This window comes from Uloborus diversus, chromosome 2, assembly GCF_026930045.1.
Source record: "Uloborus diversus isolate 005 chromosome 2, Udiv.v.3.1, whole genome shotgun sequence".
NCBI lineage: Eukaryota > Metazoa > Arthropoda > Arachnida > Araneae > Uloboridae > Uloborus > Uloborus diversus.
Window position 1 is genome coordinate 41,933,914 of NC_072732.1, and position 23,272 is coordinate 41,957,185.

The 23,272-nt window shown below is 31.1% G+C and overlaps 1 protein-coding gene and 1 long non-coding RNA gene across 2 annotated transcripts; one reads left to right on the forward strand and one right to left on the reverse strand.

Annotated features, from left to right (window-relative positions):
- Positions 1-459: 459 nt before the first annotated feature.
- LOC129216995 (ras-like GTP-binding protein Rho1) lies at positions 460-11,328 on the reverse strand. The gene is made up of 2 exons (XM_054851220.1): positions 10,962-11,328; positions 460-1,622 (listed from the first exon to the last, which is right to left on the reverse strand). The coding sequence occupies exons 1-2, from the start codon at positions 11,115-11,117 to the stop codon at positions 1,200-1,202; spliced, it is 579 nt and encodes a 192-aa protein (XP_054707195.1). The 5' UTR covers positions 11,118-11,328; the 3' UTR covers positions 460-1,199.
- Positions 11,329-13,327: 1,999 nt separating this feature from the next.
- Positions 13,328-20,483, forward strand: LOC129217233 (uncharacterized). Its single transcript, XR_008580201.1, has 3 exons — positions 13,328-13,406; positions 17,339-17,391; positions 20,384-20,483. It is a non-coding gene; the product is annotated as an uncharacterized LOC129217233 (long non-coding RNA).
- The last annotated feature ends 2,789 nt before the right edge of the window (positions 20,484-23,272 follow it).

Here is a 23,272-nt window from a genome sequence, read left to right on the forward strand (position 1 = left end):
CCGCTCATAAGAAACAACCAACACAAAATTTAAAGCTTTATGTATGTTAGAAGAGATAGTTCTTTTCCGTAAGCAACAACTTCATCAGTCAACATTGAAGGATAGATTGTATTAATGTACCGTAACTACATTAAAATAAGTTATTAAGTAATGTTTAAGTAAGAGAAAATAAAACAAAGTAATTATCATTAGTATTTTTCCTCCTTTATAAAATTTCCACTAATTTATAGACATTGATTACATAAGCTATTGTTTCTCTCACAGAATTCTACTGCTATTCATAAATATTTGTAAGGCTTTTTTTTTCTTCCTTAATTTCCCACTCCACATAAGTAGTCACTCCGCATAAGTGGTCAAAAATTTTTGGTCCCTTGAGTGATGACTTAAGGATTTTTTACTGTATTTCAAATGCCTTGGCATATGTTATTAGTGTATGAGGAAAAAATAAGACTATAGGTATAAACATACAATAAAATTTTATGTAAAAAATTTACTTGTGTTCCACATTACATGAGAACATAAAAAAAATCAGGCAAAATACATCAAATATAAAATGTCAATTTGAATACTGCTGAGTTTATAAATTAAAAAGAAGGAAAAAGCAAATGAGACACTTGCAGAGATTTAAAGTTTACAGTTTTACTAGCTGCATTGAACTGGCAGATAACAGATAACTTAGAAACAACACAGTTCGTAATCTAATGTTTGAACAAATTGTTAAAACATTTCGAAAACAGACACACATGATCTAGTTTTGCATTACAGTAAAAATACAACAGTTTTAAATACTTCTCTAGGATTCAATAATTCTCAAATCATACTTAAAAGAACCTGTACACTGATTGCCTTAACAATTAGACAAATACAGAACAAAGATGTTAAATAATGGAGCCCATTTAATAACGTTAATAAAATGCATCGAAACACTAAGTCATTTCATTAAACTTTTGCAACCGTTGCAAAGAGAGGAAAGAAGCAAATGAGGGGATTTCAAACATTGCATTTCTCCGTATTCTGAATCGATCGCCTACCGCTATTTTCTTTTTAAACAGCTCCAAAGTGGAATGGTTTTACAAAAGAGTAAAAAATGTAAGTAGAGACAAGAATTGCATCAAACACACATTAACAAGTCACTGAAAAATCACCAAGAGATATTTGGTTGTAGTATTAAAGCAAGAGAGAAGCTAGAACTAACAGTGTTACAAAATGACGCACTTCTTTTTCTTTTTCTTCTTGACTTGAAGTGCAGCTCTAGTGGCCATTTCAAAGACCTCCCTCACACCTTCTTTGGTTTTGGCAGAACACTCGAGGTAACCGAATGCATTGATTTTTTCGGCCATCGCTCTGCCTTCCTCCGGCTTCACGGGCTCTTGCTTCATTTTCGCTAACTCTTTGATGGTAGCAGGATCCTGACGTAGATCTTTCTTGTTGCCAACCAGGACTATTGGCACGTTTGGGCAGAAGTGTCTCACCTCGGGGTTCCATTTTTCCATGATATTTTCTAAACTGTCGGGGCTATCAATACTGAAACACATGAGGATGACATCTGTGTCTGGATAAGAAAGGGGACGAAGTCTATCATAATCCTCTTGACCAGCAGTATCCCATAAAGCTAATTCAACCTGTAGAAAGAAAAAATGCACCAATGAAAACAACGAAATTCACATAATTCATATCAAGTGCTACATTTATAAATAGTACTAAATTGCAGTGGAGGTAATGCGAAATAGATCACGTTTTGAAAATGTTTCATTATTAACTATTTTTAGAGCTAGTACAGGGTTAAAGTTACATGGTTACAAGGGCTAGTAAAAGAAACTTAAAAAAAAAAAAAAATGAAAATATCTGTGATCAAGTTTACCGTACTTAATTTTGTTTATTTTTATTTCACTATCAGAGATATGCATTTGAAAATGTATTTTTCCAATTTTTATGACAACCTGAATAATTACACTTCCAACCAGGAAAAAAATATTAACTTTTACTAAAAAACACATGCAATATTTTTAAAGCTATTACAATGATATATAATTTAGCAACATAACTGCAACATGAAATTTTGACCTACTGGTTTCATTTTTCATGGAATTACCCTAAAACATATCACATGTAATGATTACAGTAAAAGAGAGTAAGAGGAGGTGGGGGACATCGTTCAGCCTTTTTAATTTATCATTTTTTATCTCATCAAAAAATTTAATGAACAGTTCAATTTTTTACAATAAGTTTCACTAAACACTCTCAACACCACAGATTTTTTTTTGGAAGAGTTGAGAATTGATAAACTTTTTTTATATAAATTTTTTAATGGTAACGGTTTTAACTTCCAAAGTGGAACAATGTGCCCTACGGATGGAGTACGTTGGTCTGCTGGTGGGTCACGTTGATCTGCATTTAACTCAAACAGCACTTATAGTTTTAGCAATACTTAAATACTATCAAACTTTGCAATTACCTTATTCTCTTTTGCTTGTAGAGGGAAAAATATGAAGTTTAAAGATTAATATAACATATTACATTGATTTTAATTGATAAAGTCATCTTTAATTAAGAACAACAATAATCATTCACCATTAGTACACAACTATTTTTTAAAAATCAAAAGAAAAATCAATTATTGAATATTCATAAGATATTAATGCAGATTAAAGTTAACTAAAGATGCGTTAAAAAATATGTGGGAATATAAAAGTGCTACTTCTTGAGCTTTGGAAGTAGCACTTTTATTGGACTGGGTTTTGGAAAGATAAAGTAATATGAATCTATTATCTCAGAAAGAGTCCATAAGTAAATTTAGGGGGGGGGGGGGTAAGTCCTTTGAGAATCCATTGGACGTACGCCCTTTGTGAAATAATTGATTCATATGTTACTTTTAAAATGCAAAGTTACATCAATATTTGCTAGATGCAAAAAGCTCTTTTCTTCATTGCATTTCATGACACTTCAAAAAGAAAAGAATCCTGTGAAACTAATACCATATTCTTATTTCGAAATAACTTGAAAATAACTGCTGTTAAGAAAGATTGCTGTTTTTTGACGCTGAGATGGTTGAAAATAACGCCAATCAACTAAGCAAAATGTTAATTTAACAGAATAGGCAATCTAATAATTACTCATGAAGGTGGCAAATGCTGGGGCCAAACAGCAACCTTACTTACTTACTACCACTATCACTTCTGCCTGAATGCCCTATACAGTGAATTGATCAATTTTTTTAGTCTCAAATCAAAGAAACAAGTTGTAAAACTTGAATCATGAATTTCATATCTTGAGTTCAACTGATGACGCCTTTGCATAGCAGTACAGTTGACACAATCAGCGGGATATACAAGTGAAAACTTGTTTTCTTCCAATACATCCCTTTGTATGCTATTACACGTCTAAAAGATTAAGATTAGCAGTAGCCACTTGCTAGCCCAGATAATATAGACCCACTTAATGATGCCCAACCTTTTTCAACCAGAGGGCCGCACCTCATAAGACGATTCTCACAAGTCAGAACAGAACACATAAAAAATTCGAAAAAATTTGAAATTTTTTCCAATAAAAATTTGAAATTTTTTCCAATAGCGCAGGAAAATATGGAAAATGAAAGAAAATTAAAAATAACATTACTATGCTTTTATTAAATGCATCTGTTTTTCAGAAATCATTTGAACGAAACAACGGGCCAAATGGATAAGCTTGGCAGGCTATATGTTGGGTACCACTGATATAGATGATTGCAGGATCACCATTCGCAAAAATCTTCAAAATTTGCAGACAGTTCTGACATTTTTAAAAAAATTTATTCATCCAATTTTTTTTTAAACTAAAACATGATTTCTTTTGTTGATTGCGTGGCAGTGGCTTGTTACACACATATGAAATTGACATATTTCGCTCACTCCTCAGGAGAGCGATTTTAAAGTTAAAAGTAAGATATCAAAAAGAAAAATATATATAACGCTGCTGATTAAACTATTTTTTCCATGCACAAGGTCAAGGGATTCTAAGCGTGCACAAGGTCAAGGGGGTTAGGAATCCTATAAAATATTACGTTTTTTCTTTTTCAAGAAGATTAGTGTAAAAAGTGCCAGTTTTAAAATGTTGCATTTCATTTACGACATTCTTGCACGAAATTTCAAACATGTAGCTTGAAATGATTTAATATATGACATTTGTGTTACTAATGGTAAATCAAGCCCTACCCAAAATGTGATTCTTGAAAAGAATACTCTGGAACTTTTTGAAAATGTAAATGCGACTTTTGCTCTCTAACGACAAAATATTAAGTTACAGAAATATCCTACTCATTCATGGCAGTTCAAAAAAAAAGGCATCCCTCAAAATCAGTCATTTTTCAGATATGACAATTTTGAAAGGAGTGAGCGATTTAATAATCATGAGATAATAGCAACCAAGCTGTTCTCATGGTAGTGACTTTCCAATTGATTGCATATAACTTTATATTATTAGTATTGTCTGCAATACTCAAAAGCCTTTTTTGTGGAAAGTTTTTGAGAAATAATTTTTGAGTTCACAGACAGTTTATCTCGGTCTGCCACTTGCTATGCAGTGATTAAAATAATATCATTTGACACTCGGCTGCTACTAAGTGTTTCTTCTATCATTAGAAATTTCAATCCAACAAAACACTTTCCTCACAAGAAGCATGGCACGATGAGACAAAAAACATTCCTCAAAAAATTCATGAAATTATTTATGTAATTAACACTTGATTATACAATTCAAAATAATGACATTTATTTGCTGTATTAAAACATAATTTTTATGTTCTAGTAGCAGGGTTTGAGCAGAGTTCAGAAGCTTTATAGTAAAACAACTTAAATTCAAACAAAAAGCTTTAGCAAAATACTAAAATGTCCGAGTTAATGAATACGTTCAGTTTTTTAAATGCCTCATCTCTAGTTGAAAATTAAATTTGAAATTCCAAAAAATTTCGAATTTTACTTATCACTGAGAGAATACGTTTGATTTCAAAAACGGTAAAAGTCTCCTTCCCTGCCTCAAATAATGCATTTATTGGAGGGACATAATGCCAGCCTGATGCTAAGCATCATAAGCTCTTTCAGATCGTACATTGTTTTTATTTCTTTTTAGACAAAAAAAAAAAAAGAAAAGAAAATGTCTTGCATCATTTTTGCAATTTGTAGAAATGCAACTGTACTGGAAATCCTGTAAAGCATTAACTTAGTAGCTAATTTTTACTTTTTGTTATTTGCAAAAAAAAGAAACACAGAAAAAGAGTGGCATGGCGACCCCCCAAAGTAGAAATACAGTAGAACCTCGATTACCCGAGCTAATTGGGACCACTAGTGCCTCGAATGTCGGAAATCTCGGTTGAGAGAAATTTGGTATAAAAATTGTCAGGGTCACGAATTTTAAAAATGTATTACATAAAAATATAACAGAATGATTTTAAAAGATGAACATAAAAAGACAAATGTTCTACAGTTTTATTTTAACTAATGATACCTTCGTACCTGCCACTTCTAGCTTAGCCGGTGAAGGGTACCATGATTTTTTTTTAACAATACCAAGGTACCTAAATATTGAAAGATGCATCAAAAATACACACTAATTTCCAGAAAATATTTTTATTTTCAAATTGAAAATTCATTATTTTATTAAATTTACTTTGTTAAAAAAAAAAAAAGACTTCATTATCAACTCGGTTAACAGAAACTTTAGTTAATTGAAGTTCTACTGTACTACTAAATTTGCGACCTACGTCGCAGATGCCTGAGCTGCAGAACAATTCCGCTCAAATGTGAGAGGAAAACTCAAATTTTCTGCAAATATCTTCCAATTCAAGATAGAATTTTGCATATTCTGCAGATTTCTTTAAATTAGAAGAAGATCTAAAATTCTCGGAAATTAAGATAATTTGGTGGAAAAGACGTGAAAAATGTTGAATTCGATAAGTCATCTGCAGGAACTTCAGATTTGCTTTGAACTTAATGAAATCTGCAGAATTTCTGCAAAATCCTATCGTAAGTTGGAAGATATTTGTACAAAATTAGCAGTTTCAGCAGCTTTTCTGCAGAAACTTCATATTCTAAATCTGAGAAGATTCTGATTTTTTCTAGCATTTTTGGTTCCAGTTTTCCTCATTTTTTCCCAATCAATCTTCACCACTGCAATTTCCTCTATAAACGTATGTTTTGGAAACATGCCAACATTGAAACACTTCTATCGCCGAAAGTTGTGTGCCTTGTTTAAGATTTCAATCCTTTTGCATCTTGAAAATATTTCAAACATTTAGAAAGTTTTGGAGTGTTTTATTATTTGCTACCCTAACTCGATTCATTTTATTTATTATTTTAGTAATTTATCTATTTATAAACATTAATTGCTTTTTCATTTCATGTAAAAATTAACCAATAATAAAAAAAAAAAAAAAAACATGGTTAAAAAATCTAGGTTCAGATTTTTATAAAATTTGTATCTTTGCTTTTTCTATGCATTTTAGAAAGCACAAAAAATATTTTTGGAGAATCTCAATCGGCTTAGGTTCTACAGAAATGCATAGCAACAGCAAAGTTTTAAAAATTGAAAAAAAAAAAACAAACCACTCCTGTATAAAACGATTTTGAGTTAGAGCTCTCGTTTGTGGAAAAGGTCATGTTGGTTGCTTGTATATACAATGCTTTAAGTACTTGCAGAACAAGTTTGGTCAAATGATTTTACATTGCAGAACATTGTCAAGTATTCTACTTTAGGGATGGCGACAAACAACATTGTTCTACTTGCTAATGGCAAACAGTAAAGGGTGACTAGAATCTGCTTGTTTTCGGGACAAAAGCAAGTTATCATTTTTGCTAAGACAGTTTTTTGAAAGCTAATACAATAAAAGGTAAACAAATGGTAAATTGAGGAAATCTGTATGATTTCTACAAATCATAATACTCACTACATATTCATAATAATTTTAGACAAATCGCTATAGGCACATCTGAGCATATAACCAGGATAATTATAATTAAAAAAAAAACCCACACATTTTACATTACAATATAAATACGGTGCCAGTTTTCAAACAAGGATTATTCTATCTCTAGTCAACCAAAAAAAAAAAAAAAAACAACCCATAATCTGTTTAGGTTTTATAGACTTGAAGTTTCATGATTGGATGAGGAAACTTCTCTTTTTTTTTTGGCCGAAAATAAATGATACATTATAAACCCGATTTAAGGATTGTTCAAACTGGACAAAGTTATCGCTAAATCAAGGAAATCGTTAAATTGAAGTTATACTGTAGCTTTGTTTGCCTGGGTCAGAATTAAGAATTTAAATCTAGGCATGTAACGCTTGACAATGTTTTCCAGATGTCAAAATGAACTAGTATGTTGTGGCCATCACGAAACTTTCTTCTATATTTTTCTTTTTTTTTTTCTGATCCCTCCCCATGCTTGACGAGGAAGCAATATTCCCAACAAAAACAAAATTACACATGAAAAAACTTGACGACCATCCCAATGTCTGAATTATTGCAAAAGCAAAGCAAAGAGCGAAAATTGAAAGTTATTTTAAAAGCCTTGCTTGAATTAATTACAAATATTTTATTTGTTAACAAACATAAGATGGCAACAGTTAAAAATTTTAAATCATTGAAATAATATTTCCGATCATTTCCATACAATTAAAATCACGAGAAATACGCAGACGACAATCTATTACGATTTATCTTTCTTATTGTTGCATTAATAAAGCTATTTTTATTCGCAAAAAAAAAAAAAAAAAAAAAAATCAACACCTCTTGGAGCGATTGGCGTCAAAATTGAACCAAAGCCTGTTTACGTATGGATTCACATATATTCCAAATTTCAACCAGAACGTAGCATTGCTTCTTGAGATAGGGCACTCACAATGGAAAAAAAGAACGGGCGATTGCGCTACCCCCTTTTTAGCTGTTGACACCAAAATAAAATCAGCTCTTATACCCACTAAGGGCTACTTGCCGATAAATTTTTCTTTCATTCCGTTCATTATTTCTTGAGATACAGCAGTCACAATTGACAACAAAAAAACGTTCTATAGCTCAACCCCCGTTTGAGTTATTGACAATAAAATTGAATCAGCAAATGTTCCTGTTAATGACAACGTATGGACCAAATTTTGTTTGATTACGCCAGTTACTTCCTGAGGAATAGCAAGCACGCGTAACTCAAAAAACGTCCCATTGCTCCACCCCCCTTGGAGGAATTCGCGCCAAAAACCAATGGGCACAAGTTCACATACGGGCACATATGTGTACCAAATTTCGTTCGATTTCATGCGGTAGTTTTTGCTGTAGAGCGGCCACAAAAAACTGGTCACACACAGACGTGACACACATACATACACACACATACATACATACACACACACACACAGACAGACAGACATTTTCCAAAAATAGTCGAAATGAACTCAGCACACCTCTAAACGTTCAAATCCGTCAAAATTCGAAATTCGAAAATTTGCACGAATCCAATACTTTCTTCTATATATTAGATATAGAAGAAAGTAAAAACGTAGGTGGTATTTTCAACTAACACATACATGGTTACAATAATGGATTTATTCAATAGAAATGATGCACACATGTAGTTCGTTAAAATTGAGGAAATGTTTCTTACTATTTGTTGATATCAATTGTGGGTCGGGACTAGAGATATGCCGGATCATTAAAAAAGGAGATCCGCGGATACAGATCATTATTGGCAAGGTCCACGGATAGGGACCTCAAATTTTTTTTTCACCCAATTCTACTATCCAAGTGTAAAATTTGTTACGGAAGGTATTTCCGTCAGAATAATGGTAGTTACTTCAAAAAATGTCATCTACGGCGAAAATGATGTGATTTACTCATTAAAGAAATTTCTGTTAAAATTGAGGGAGAGTTTGAAGGAATGGGTCAGTGCTGCATTAATGCAGAAATAGAATGTGAAAAATTATTTCTAGGGTGCTCGGTAGATGTAGGATACAGGAGCAAGAGTGTAAAGCTGCTACTGGACAGGCTAGAAATAATTTTTTGCATTTTATTTCAGCATAAATGCAGTGCTGACCCATTTCACCCAGCTTACTCTGACCGATGGAATAATGGAGCCCGGAACGCATTTACAAAGACAAACAGTAAATAGAGAATTTAGTCTCTCTTTTTTTGAAAGATGCCGATGAAGACCAAAATGAAGATTAACAGAAACCCCAAATTCAATAACAAAAACCAATATTAAATTAAAAAAAAAAACATGTCCCAGAGGGCCAACCTCATATTAAGATGAATTTCGTGGGTCAGGACACATTATTACTGTTAACAAATATGAACTGACAGCAGATAGAAATTTAAATCATTGAGCTTTTCTCCTTATTTGAAGACTATGGAATCACTACCAATCACGCATATAAAGGCTTAGAATTGCATTTAGAATTTCTTTAACAAGATTATAGCTCCTACCGCATATAACTTGGAAGTTCCAAATAAATATAAAATGCAGAAAACTTCGCTCTTTCAATTAGGGCCAATGTTCTTAACGTATGGGTAAGTTTTTACTGCCATAATTGTGAAAAAACTTAGGTTGTTTTATGATTAATGTCTCCAATAATTAAAGTTCTACAAAAACGAGGCCAAGATAAGAACACTTTTGATCAAGTCACATTCTGAAAGAAAAAAGAACTATCGAAATCGATTCATCTGTTTAGGAGCTACGATGCCACAAATAGACAAACAGATACACTTTTAAAAATTATTACCTGTTCTGTTTTGAGAGAGGGGAAGGGGGGGGGTACAAATTGGTTTCTGAAATACCTTTTAATTTAAATAGGAAATAAAACCTCTCAACTTAAATAGAATGAGTCTTTTATTCAAATATTTAAGAATTTTTAGAATAGAAACGATCAGTCAAAAAGTATACGGATTTTTATTTTTCCTTGGATATCCGGAACATCATTAGTTGGGACTGCAATGTGTTAGGAGTGAGAAAAGGTTCAAAGCAATTCAAAATTTCAGGTGTCAACTTAGTGCCAAGGACTGGAAGTCTGGACGTGGAAATGAAGTTTTTAGTCGCGAAATGTCCCCAACAACTGTTTATTTCTAACGCTGCTTTAACTGAAACCAATCACAAATGTTTGAAGGCATTGAGTTATTGCATTTAGAAGTTCAATTAAAATAAAACTTTTTCAGAGAGGGAACTTTTAACAAAAAAATGTTGCTTTTTTGTTTTGAATCTTGGGATTTAATAATGAAGATAGTTTGTTTTTGAAAACAAAAAAAGTGCAATTTTTAAAAACATGACTCATCACATCAAGTTCCTTTAAAGAGAGCAATAATTTTGGCAATTAGTTCCTGTACAAAGATATTTTTGCATTTATGATAACAAAACAGAGCAATGTATTGATATGAATCGCCAATATTGACATTAATACAAAGATATCAATTTAATTATTTAGTTCATTATGTAAAACAACTTACATGTATACTTATCACCCTACACCCTCACTAACATTATGCCAACACATTACTGACTTTTATATTAGAGATAAAAACATTTTTGAAGTAACTCTATTGTTTTTAGTCGATTTATTAGCTTCATAAATGATGTGATTAAACCGCATTGCTACCGGCCGATGAACCTATTTCAGCACATGAAAATGATCAATTTCTTTAAACCAAGAATTAACGTACATAACATACGTTTTAGAACGATTTGTGTTTCATTTTGAGTTGATTATTCGTTCTATTCAAACTTAACCGTGCCAATCAAAATTATTACTTTGAAAGGGAGTTGTTCCGGTTCAACGTTAACTCTTCAATTTTTAGTAAAGTCTGCGGTAAACTAAACAGGGTGCCAATCAAAAACTTCCATAATGGCACAATTACTCGAAATAATATTTGAAAATAAATATTAATAAACGCAAAGCGAATTTGCGTTAGAGTGGGAATGAAGTGTTTGAAAAGTAATGAAAATTAGCCTCACCTGTTTCAAATCTACTTCTATGTCTGCAACATAATTTTCAAATACTGTTGGAACGTAAACTTCAGGAAACTGATCTTTACTAAATACAATGAGCAGGCAAGTTTTACCGCAAGCTCCATCTCCTACTATGACCAGCTTCTTCCGGATAGCCGCCATTTTCTATAATGACTCTTCCCTACCTGTCGTACTGAAGCCTATCCCTTAGGGTGATTTTTACTGACAAATATTATAATAGGCAGATTTTAATCGCAGTAACTTTGCACATCAGATTAATGCTACAAAGATCCAGTACACGAAATTAATTACACAGTCTTAAAATTTCCACACCCCTTCAACATGTTGACATTTAATGATTTAGATGGATGCCATCCACATTCCGAAATTATTATATTAAATTTTTGAAAACAGATTTTTCACTTTTGCTTTTCATAATTTCTATAACATAAAAATAGGAATATATCATATCATTCTGAAATTGGACTTCTTAACTGAATTGAATTACTCATATATTTTCAAAGTACATCTTGTACTTCTTGCGCCAAAAAGCTCCATGTCAGTAGTGGTTTCATGATTAAAAACAAAAAGCTGAAATAAAAATTAAGCATGTGTGACTCAAATGTACTATTCAAACGTTAATACAAATGGTAAAAATAGAATTATTGAAAATACTTGGATTGTTATCGATAGTATACCATTTGAAAGCACAATGCTTGAAATTTACTGACATGGAGCATTTATGCAATGCTTTAGAAATTTCAAGTACGCATTTATTTTGAGTATTTAACGCTTTGTATTTGCTTTAAGTGTTCATTAATTGTAACAAATATGGAATAAAAATCACACAATGTGTTTCAATTATACTTGTAGAAGATAATAATGGTGATGGAAGCAAAAAAATATATTATAATACAGTAAACTCCCCATTATCCGCGAGCGGCTTAACCGTGGCCTTTCACACTTATTTCCCCCCCCCTCTTTTGATGATGATAAATTGAAAGCAAATGAATGCACACATTTTAACTCTAGTTACTGGTTTTACTTCCTGATTTTCAGACCGATACAACTTACGGGACGGACATAAAACATGTAGGGACTCTAGCGTAAACGAGTGACTGAACCAGGGTAGCGCTAATTTCATATATATTTTTTTTGGATTTAAAAACTTTTAAGTTTAAAAATAACTTAATAACCATAAAAACATTTTTGTCACAGGGGGTCAGCTAACACTTTGACCCTTCCCTAAATCAGGGGCGGATCTAGAGGGGGCCATGGCTGCATGGCTCCTCTCAAAACCTTGTGATGGTAGGACTATTTTTAAGAAGAAAAAAAAAAGAATGAAAATATTATGAGAAGATAACAAATTTAATTCTTGTGTTTTACTTTAAAAGCAATGGTGGCGCTAGGAAATCTCCGACGAAGGGGCAAGTTTGCCCGACAGATAGGGGGGGGGGGCATAACCAAATTTTACATTGCAAGACCCCCCTTCCCCGATTCAATTTAGGTGGTGAAGAAATTAATCATTTCTGCTTCTAACAACACGAATTCCCCATAAAAATTAAAAGTAAAAAATTTCAATTAAAAATAAATAAAATGATTAAAATGTACCTACGGCAACTTTATTTCCAGTAGGAATACAGGTACGCAAAAGCTGAAATATCTAGGAATGAAATTAAATTTAAAATGAAAAACATGAAACTAGGCTTTTGTTTCCCCCCAAAGAATTTTAAGAAAATGAAGTTCAATAAAAACTAATGTATCGAGGGTTCCCCCCCCCCCCGTAATCAAACCTTCTATAACCCAAATTTGAGAGTTGGCAACTCCAGGGCTTAAGGGTATAGCAGTGCTCATCCACTAGCTCAAAATATTTATTGGGGAGCAGAGAAACCAATACCCAAGCAAAAGAAGAACTAATATTAAGTTTAAAAAATCAAAAGAAGCTTGAGCCCGAAGCCTAGCTTTATGTTAATATTGTATTCTGTTGCTAGGACGAATCAAATGTAATTTCAATAAACGTCTCGTATTCTCGTACTGACATAGCATGATGGTTCGTGCAATAATCATAATGGATATTTTTGTTGAGATTTTATGACAACCTAAAATCCAGGAAAAATCCCCCCACCGTGCTTTTTTACGAGTTTCTATGCGTGCTATACACATCCCAGATAGCATGCTCACTTGCGGCAAGTTTGATTTTTTCTTGATATTATCTTGTTGTGTCAAACTTGACGTGACTCGTTAGCGGCAGACTTTCAGCAAGTTGGGCGCCACCACCGTAAACTACTCTTGCAAACGCTTGTTTGATGAACACTTGTTTCAATCACGACACCCAGCGCATGCGCGGTAGTACATAGTCTACGGTTCGGCGCCAAACACGGAGAAGCAAACGAAGCAGGGAGCCATGATGGATTGACGAAGTAAGCTGCACGTTGGAACAGCAGAGAAAAGGTATTTATCAGTTTAATATTTATTCAAATGCAATTTTCTTTAAATTGTAATTCAGAAGAATGCACTGGTGTTTATATTTTTTCACTATCACGATTCGCGTCAAAGCATTTCTTTGTAGCGTAGCACATGTTTCAAACTCAATGTTAAGCTTTTTAAACTTGAGGTTTATGAATAATTTTGAATATATGCATACAGGATGGATTAAATACAGTTGGTAACAATTTTTATTTGAAAGATTTTATCAAACCGTATGTTTTAATTCGATCGACTGTCGATGTCTTAAAATAAAGTTTAAACTCGATCCCAAATATACTGTAGTCGGTTTTTTTTTACGTTGTGTTGGCATTGAATCCTTTCTTTAATTTAATAGTTCATGCAAATACTTCATGCAAATAAAATGAAAATCATTCCTAAAACAAAAGCTAATCAATAAGTATAGTTAATGGGAAACTTTGTTTATCTGCAATTTTGCATAACTGATAACTTAACATCTGACCATCTGAGAATGTTCTCTTACATTAAAATTGAGTGGAATGATAATATTTCAAAGTAACAGTTTGAATTTTTTCGTACTATAGTGATTTACTACATAGTCGATTCCAGTCAAGAAAAAAATACCTCTGAAAATCAGCATATGATAATACAAGCTATTTTCCAAAATTGATACTCAAATTGTAATGTTTTGTTGTTAGTCGAAAATTATTTTTGGTGTTATTAAATCATAAAGTTCTTGTAATTAACATTTGAAATATTAATTGGGAACTCCTAATATTCTGTGCAGTATTTATTTAATTGATATTCACTCATTTGTATTTTTAATATTTTTCTCAATTAGTCAAGTGAATGCGGGGCAAAGTGAAATAATTCATTTTGTTTGCTTATTCAATCATTTACCAAATCACTTACGCATTCATTAATTAACTAATTTTTCCTTAATTTAATCATTCACTTATTAATTCACTCTTTCACTTATTTTCTTATGCATTCACTTTCTATTTTATTCACTCATTTATTTTCTTTGTATCAATTAATAAATTTATTTATTAGTTTATTGTTTCATTATCTTTTCATTTAGTGAATTATTATTTATTTGATCATTATTTTGTTCGAAAAAATTTCACAATCAAATGGAAAATATTTCATTTTTCACTTTGTCCCATGAAAAAAAAAAAAAAAAAAACGTGAAAAAAACTTCTACTTTTTCTCGAAGGCTAAATTTTACTGCCAATAATAAAAAATAATGTTTTCACGCAAGTTTTATTTTATGTGTAATGTTATTTCTCTATATATTGTAATATTCAAAACAAACTTCCTATTTGTTCATTTTGAAAAAGCTCAGTCATCTTAACCGTTTCGCTTTGCCCCACAGTCCCCTACTATTTATTATAACTTTTATTTTATATGTTTTATATTGAAACAGTTCTTGAATCAGGTGTAATTTTTGTCTGATTAATGCTATACGACAAATTCAAATATTTTTATTATTATAAAATTTAAAAAAACTGGGCATTTAAAATTTTTTATTCTGACATGTTGTTTTTTTTTTTTTACATACGTGCCCAGCAGGGCATGTTAAAATTTTAAAGAATTTTGTAGCCCTGACCTATTATTGTATATTTAAATTTGTTAAAACATTACTTTAACTTTTACTCTTGTTAAACATATTTTAAGTGCCGTAGAGTCTCGAAAATCAGATGTAGTTGGGATTACAACGTAGCAAAATATTTCATTTTTCAGATGTTAATGAAAATCATTTCATTCTAACAAAAAATGTAACTAGAAACATTAAGCACCTCAAGTAGAGCAGAACCCAGAACTTTTAAGACTCTTTTGTATTTTGAATATTCGGTTTGTCTGCGGAATAGGCAGTGTACTGAATACCAACTGAATATTCAGTGTATCACTAAAGCGTTAGGTTTGCTTCAATCTATATATTAAATAAAATTCATAATTTTGTTAATTTGTTGCGAATTGTATTCCTCTTTGGTCTTTTCTTGAATACCTGGTAAAATTATCCATTTTACCACCCTGGCAGTGCCGACGAGAGGCCATGTCAGCTTAGTCGGAAACTAGCGACCCGTCCTTTGAAGGGGCCCGGCTTGGAATCGCAGTAGACAAATTTAACAAGCTAAATGGGGGCACGGGGCCCGGCGATAAAACCGACAAGTGGCTTGCCTTAGCTCACGGCTGCTTTGCACCCTGGATCAATCGTACCTTTATTTTGTAAAATCTTCTAGACAGAATAACTACGAATATACTATTTGTTCTTCTCATTGAAGGAATATTTTACATCAAATTAAAATGCAGTAAATTAAATGTATGATCTTTTGTGAAATATTGATTATAAGCATTTCAAATGAATGTGTTTTCTTTACCAGCCTTCAATCCCAATTTTCAAAATATTGGTGTATATTTCATTCAGTATAAATTTTGCACGAAGTAAAATACTACTGCCATTATTGTTATCAGGGACCCTCTCAGTTTTCTGATAGGGACTTCAAATTTTATCGACTGGTGAAATATGGTTATTCACACTTGGGGGGGGGGGGGGAGAGAGACTTGTGAACATGGCATGTTTATCTTGAAAAAATCTCAAATAATAGCAGTCCCAGTACTCATTCTCTTTTACAAATATTTGCAACAATGAGATTTATGTTTCTCGGGTCGAAACTTCTTCCTTTGAGCAGCTGTTTTACGTAATTTCACCGTTTTCTTTTACTTGTGAAAACATATTTTAAATTGCTTAGTCAAACTTCATTATTGCAAATCGTTATATTGTTCTTTAAAATATGATGCATGTCCTGCATTTTTTAATCATGTTCATATGTGTCCCAGGCCTGTTTATATGTTCTCCCCAAAAAGGGCACATGTAAGCAATTAAACACATTTTTTTAAAAGTTCATGACACAAAGAAAAGGCTACCTATTTAATTTTGGAGATATTTTGGTGTTGCGAAATTGATATTTCTTTTTGAAAAATAAAGAAATGTAAAAAATTGTTCCTATGTGTCTCTTTCCCCCCTACAACCAATGAAAAGGAATATTTGGATATTTAAAAACTTGCAATTTAATCTCCAGATTTGCCAAATCATCAGCTAAAATTTGCTGAATATGGGATTTTGACTAATACCTCCTTTCGGGGCATTCTGATTTTTATAAATGTATGTAGTTTTCTCGTGGCAAAACTTCTAGTAAGATGCAGTAAACAGATAATGACATACTTATGTGTTCACTTTTTAATTGTTTTGCTTTTGTTCTTGCTTTTGAAATCAAGTATTAATTCTACTTTTTCCTCCTTTTTTCGAAAATATTCTACTTTTTGACACTGAAAATGTTCTATGAGCTCTGTAAATTTCATGCCATTTTTCTAGACATGCTTGTTGCACAGCATGATTTACATTTGCACTGATTATTGTTAACTATTTTGAGAAGCTGTTTTAAAGAAATGGTTTAAAATTTAAAAACATTTCTTTGAGATTTCTATACCAAAAAAAAAAAAAGGAAAAACATAACTTTTGTGTTTAACACAAGGCTTGAAATATACCTGTGCAGAATGATTATTCTGATAATTATTGTAGGATTTTTTACCTTTATCGAAACAAAGTTGGCTCGAATAATTTCTTTTTTGCCTGTGGATTGCCAGATGATTTCATATGTTTTATATCGCTATATTTCGGAATTCAAATTAAATTGAATATATAGCTTAACTGTAACTTAGTTTAGCTTTTAGCAATAACTTGTTTTTATTGTTCAAAAGATATTAGCTCCATTAATAATATTTGTCTCCAATTTTAAAACTAGTTATATTTCCATAAAATAATTTTAGTTGACAATTTCAAAATAGTATTCTTGTTTGTTGACTTTGCTTTGAGCTCTTGTTAAATGTATTAGCAAATATAGCATGTCCTGTTTATTCTTATGTTTTTTTTATAGCTGCTTGTCAAAGGGTGTATAAGGATATATGGCAGCTGGCATCAAGAAATAATGTGAGTTTTTGAGTACAACATTTTTATTTTTATTAATAAACTTCATAAATAGGATTTTTTAAAGCTGGGTTGTCAGGTTTTTGACTAGTAACAGTCTTTCACAGTGTAAACTCTTGCACCTCTAGTCAAAAATGTTTACCATATCTTAGTAACCGCAACCTATCATATTTCCCAAGTTTTATTGAATGGCTTTATATAAAGTATTCAGCAGCAGAATAATTACTTCCCTTCTTATTTGCTTCAAGGTAAATATTCATTTTCAATTTACTTTTAGGGGTCAAATAGGTGTGCATAGATAATACTTAAATGTATTTAATGTTTGGCAAAAAACACTTAGAGGTAAAAATGATTGTTTTTTTTAAAGTAAGTGCATTAATTATAAATATTTTTAAGTTAATTGGACTGACTAGATAGTAAATAATTGTGAAAATAACATTAATAAAGAATATCATGCACTTGTATATGAGGTTAGCTCTTTTTGAAAATCTTATATATACATTGCATTTAGCATGTAAGCTAAATTAATGCATTTCGGCTATAGCAAATACATATGCTAGCTTGAATTATTTAAGAAAAGGGGGGGAACACAAAAATTTTTGAGTATGCATTGAAAATCAGATTTTAAACTTGTCATTTCATTTTACTTCCTATCAAGTTTAGACCAACCAATTACCCATTTAAAATTTCAGCAGGATTTATGACAGCTATTGCAAGTTTTTAATTTGAATGTTTTTTTAGTAAGCTTTTGTTCGCAAGCAAATTTGAACGATTGGAGTTTTTTAGTTTAAACCGGTATTGTATTTCCGTCATATTTACAAACCTAAGCTTGTTTGGAAGTAATAAATCCTTCAATTTGTGTGGGGAATGTTACAAGTAGGTCTTGACAAGTCAGGATTTTTGCTTTGAAGAAAACTCGCCAAATTAATTTTTTTTTTACTATTTATGGGGAATGTGAAGGCTGGATTATGCTATTAAACTATCATTTCTAAATTTTACTTAAAACAAAGTATGTCTGCAAAACTCCGTAGCTCTGCAAAAAAAGTTATTTTGCTCCGCATTTCACAGTCGGGCGTTCAAAAGCATAAGGCATGACATAGTGCTTAAAACTATCTTATTAAGTAAAAAATAATTATTTTTATGCAAGTGTTTAAAATGATTATTATAGCTCAAAAATAATTTTAGATAAGTGTTTTTGAGATTTAAAGTTAGTTTTTTGTTGAATTTTATGCAAAATACCGAGCTGCTCCTAAAATTCACCACAGATCAGGGTTGAGTTTTGAACTGTCTAAAACTGGTTTCGGACAGAACAGGCGGTTTTTACCGTCCAAAAATACACTTTTCTATCAAAGTATGCTAAAGCTAAAAGTGTAATCAAATCAACTGATATTTACTGCAATATTAATCATTCATAAATAATAATAAGTTTTAATTAATGAGTATTTGTATTTTCTCTGAAAGGTTCATTAATAAATATTTTACCTAAACAAATTTCCCATAACTCTATTATGCAAAAACTTTCTTAGTAACAGTTGGTAGAGTTATGAAAAGAAATTCACTGCACTACCAAGACAACTAGTTTCAGTTCCATTTATAACTCAGAAAAATGTTATTAAATGTAATTTTTTGGTGGGAAAAAAAAGAATATTTTTTTAATGGTTTTTGCATTCAAGTTTTACATGATATTTTAACATTTTTTTTAACGATAGATTAAAGAGTAATAAATTGACATTTACTAAAATTTTAAAACTTGTGCATTTTTTTAAATTCATATTTTAATATAATATACATTCTGTAACTATTTATTGCATTTCAGTCAATTATTAAACTATATTTTGAACACTTTCTTTTGCACACGTGCATAAATGCCAAAAAGTTTGGTTACTATTATGAAACAAAAAAAAAAAAAAAAAAAAAATGCGTACAATTTGGAATGTTTAATGATGAATTCAACTTCTATGTAACTAGATTAGAATTAGCTGTATCATTCAGTTACATATATTCTTATACTTGAATGTTCACCATTGAATGAATATTCAATATAAAACATAACTTTGATGCATTTTGTTCTGTTTTTGATATTTTCTCACAAAATAGTTTTTTAAAAAAATGTAGTTTTGGACAGGACGGTAAAAACCGTGGTTTTTACTGTTGTGTCCAAAATCTTGCCAATCCTGCTACAGATGCTTGTCAAATTGTTTCTCCAAGGTTGGCAACCCTAACCCTAGAAGGTGCTGCTGTACAGTATGACTTTAAAAAAAAATCAATGTTAGTCCACTTAGAACGTTATCTTTAAAGTCATTTTATTCAAAACTTGCATATGTCCTTTTACATCCCTTCGCTTCTCACTGCTTCATATGATGTACTTCTAAAAGAAGCTTCGCACTGTTTATATTTACTATCATCTGAAAAAATATATTTTGGTACTGGGATTTCAAACTATTCATATTAGCTGAGACTTGTTCATTCTATTTGAAGGCTTAATCTGCTTTGCGCCCAGAGTTTGGGGATCTGTAAATAAGTTCCTGATCTTGTAAAAATGATCGCTTATGTTAATGCCACAGGACCATTATGTTTTAACGGGTCTAGTTTGCATTTCAGTGCTGGCGGTTATTTTTGCATTAAATAGTTTTGAGAATACAAGGCTAATTTTTCTTTTAAAACATGTTTCAAAAGTGAAAACGTCTCCAAAAGTAATAAAACTTACCAGCAAAGATTCTTCTTCATTTTTAATAGAAGTAAAAAACAAATTGTGTGGTAACAAAAGCTCTCCATTGAAAAAAGATTTGAAAATAAATGCAAATATAACATTAAAAATATATTTCTCTTTAAGTTAACATTAGCAATTGGTGGTTTTCAAATAGCCCCTTTAATGCGAGTAGGGTTCATAACTGGGGAACTATAGTTTATGCCTGACTTTAAGACTACTGTTAGCAGAATTCTTTAATGAAAGTAAAACTTATAATTTTTCTACAATGCTTTTTTTTTATTTTAGGACACAAAGACATGAAGAAAAGTGAAGAATCGATGTATTATAATACTGTAAATACTGTTGGACAATTTGTTTGTAATTATTGTTAATAAACAGTCTGTATTGATTTATTATAAGTGTCTTTTTAAATTTATTTTGTGTTTGCTGAAAATAGGGTTACCACAAAACTGAAAAGTCTCCGTAGAGTAAAAGTTTCTTTAATTGATGCTTGTGCCATATATTTATATCATAGAAAAAAAAAGTCCAAAAAATAATTTACTAGTAATTTATTCTCCGTATAATTTAGTTTGAATTGTACATTTTAACAAGTATATTTTATTAAAATAATAGCAAAAATTAACATTTCTGGAGAAGTCTACTGTATCAATTCAATGTTATTCAGTACAAATTGTACAATTTGACCTATACCTTACTTCCTGTGCTCAAATTTGTTGGAAGGTCACTATGAGACCGTGAACTAAATGCCAGTTCAATATCCAAAAGCAAATTAATTTATTTAATAATAATATAATGTTACTTTGAATTTGGGATTTGTTTTGTGTTCATCTGCTTGATTATGCCAGTTCAATATCCAAAAACCAATGAATTTATTTAATAATAATATAATGTTACGTTGAATTTGGGATTTGTTTTGTGTTCATCTGCTTGATAATCAACTGTTCTTCATAAAATTAGATGAATGTATGGTCACACATTAGCAAACTTTTTACTCCAGAATTAGATCCTACATAGTAAATAAAGCAAAAAAAAAAAAAAAAGTCTTCAAATTTACTTGCAAATTGGGTTTAAATTTACATTCACCTGTATATAATTAACATTGTATTTACAGCATTCGATGAATGCATGAGAATTTTTATTAAAGAAAGCTAGTACAGTGAAACCTGTATAAGTTGACCACTTGTGGTGCATTACTTTAGTTGTCAATTTACAAAGGTAGATTTATATGATAAGGGCCAATTCCGTGCCTGAAAAAAGTGATCAACTTAGACAGGTGGTCAACTTCACAGGTTTTACTGTATCACATTGTGTAAATTGGGATATAAATTTTGAAAAGGTTTTAATCCTTTATTAAAAAACAAGTGAGAATTTGTTTAGGGAAAAACTTTTATAAAATTAGCAGCGTTATAATTTTTGCAAATTTTCTGAAAAAATTTTGTTGTATCAAATTTTCGTGAATGAGATCAAAGGTACTGTTAACTTATTGCAAACTATTATAAACTTCTCTAGGATGCATAACATAAATATTCATTGTTTAATTTAATTATATTTTTATAGTGTAAAATATTTTTCTACAGTTATTGCTAAAACTAAAATAATTGTTTGCTAGAAATACTACTAATTTTGAGACCTGATTTTTTTCAAAGGAGTGTAGTATTATAAATTCAAATTTTTAATACAATAAAGTTTGTTTGATTACAAATATTTCTGCAATGAATACAGTAAAAGTATGTTCTAGTTTGCAGTGGGTTCACAATACTTTTTGTTAAAAATGGCTATACTTATTCATTAATTTGTGGAAAATTTGGTACAACAAACTTTTCTATTAGTTTGCAGAAAATTTTCAGAATTTGATGCAATTAAGAAAATTTTCAATGAACCTGCAACAGTTTGATATGACTTACAGGACAAACTTGCTGCAAGTTCAGTTCGTGGGGACTACAAGGCTTGCATCAGACTTGCAGACTTGTCGCATCCATTTTGATGCAAGTTTGCAGAATTGCAAAGCAAGTTTGCTGCAAGCAAAAAAATGCTATGCAAATTTGATATGAACTGGTAGCAAATTTGATATGACAAAGCTCAGTTTGAAGCAAACTTGTCACAGCAAAGCTTCAGTTGCTTTGAACTTGCAGCAAGTTTGATACCACAAAAATGACTTTCCTACTGGTTTGCAACGAACTTGCAGCAAACTTGATAAGACTTGCAGGACAAACTTGCTGCAAGTTCACTTCGTGGGGAAAGCAAGACTTGCATAAGCTTGCATCTCGTTTGCATCTGACTTGCAGACTTGTCTCATCCAATTTGATGCAAGTTTGCAGAATTGCAAAGCAAATTTGTTGCAAGTTTGCTGCAAGCAAAAAATGCTATCTGGGATGAGTTCAAACTTACAAAAAATAATAGTTTAGAAAACTAAAAAAAAAAAAAACGCTTTAGTAGCAAAATGAACTAAAAAGTTAAAAGTAATCTTTGGATGACAAGTATATAAAGTAATTGATCAAACACTTAATTTTACTGTAATAGAAAAAAAGCGTGGGGGGATGCCTATTTACATTTTTGCATGGATAACAAGTGGAAGAAATTTAAGACAACTGATAAGAAGCCCCCCACTCTTTTTTCTATTACAGTAAAATTAAGTGTTTGGTCAATTACTTTATATACTTGTCATGCAAAGATTATTTTAAACTTTTTAGTTCAATTTGCTACAAAAGCGTGTTTTTTAGTTTTTTAAACTATTATTTTATTTCAAATAAGATTTAGATACTAAATATTGCTAACATTTGTAACTCTTAAATGAAATTTCTGTGCGTGTGTTCGATTTTTATAATGGAATATATCTTAGTATTCTATTGCATTGTTTGCATCAGACATTTTGAATGCTTTCTAGTAAATTCATGTGCAAACATTGCTACACTCCGCAGTTCTGATTTGTACGTTGTAAGTAATTCTAATAAGCCACTGGCTATTTGTCCAAAGGAAAGTTGGACCCACAAACATACAAGTTAAGCTAATAAAAGTGTATTAATTAGAATAAACTAATAACTTATCGTTAATAAATAAATTTGATTAAAGAATATTGCATTGTCATCTGGTCTGAGGTTGCATTCCAAATTTTAAAAGATTCCGAACAGAAAAAGTGAGCGAAAATTGAGTTGCAAGATTTAAATTTAATTTCAG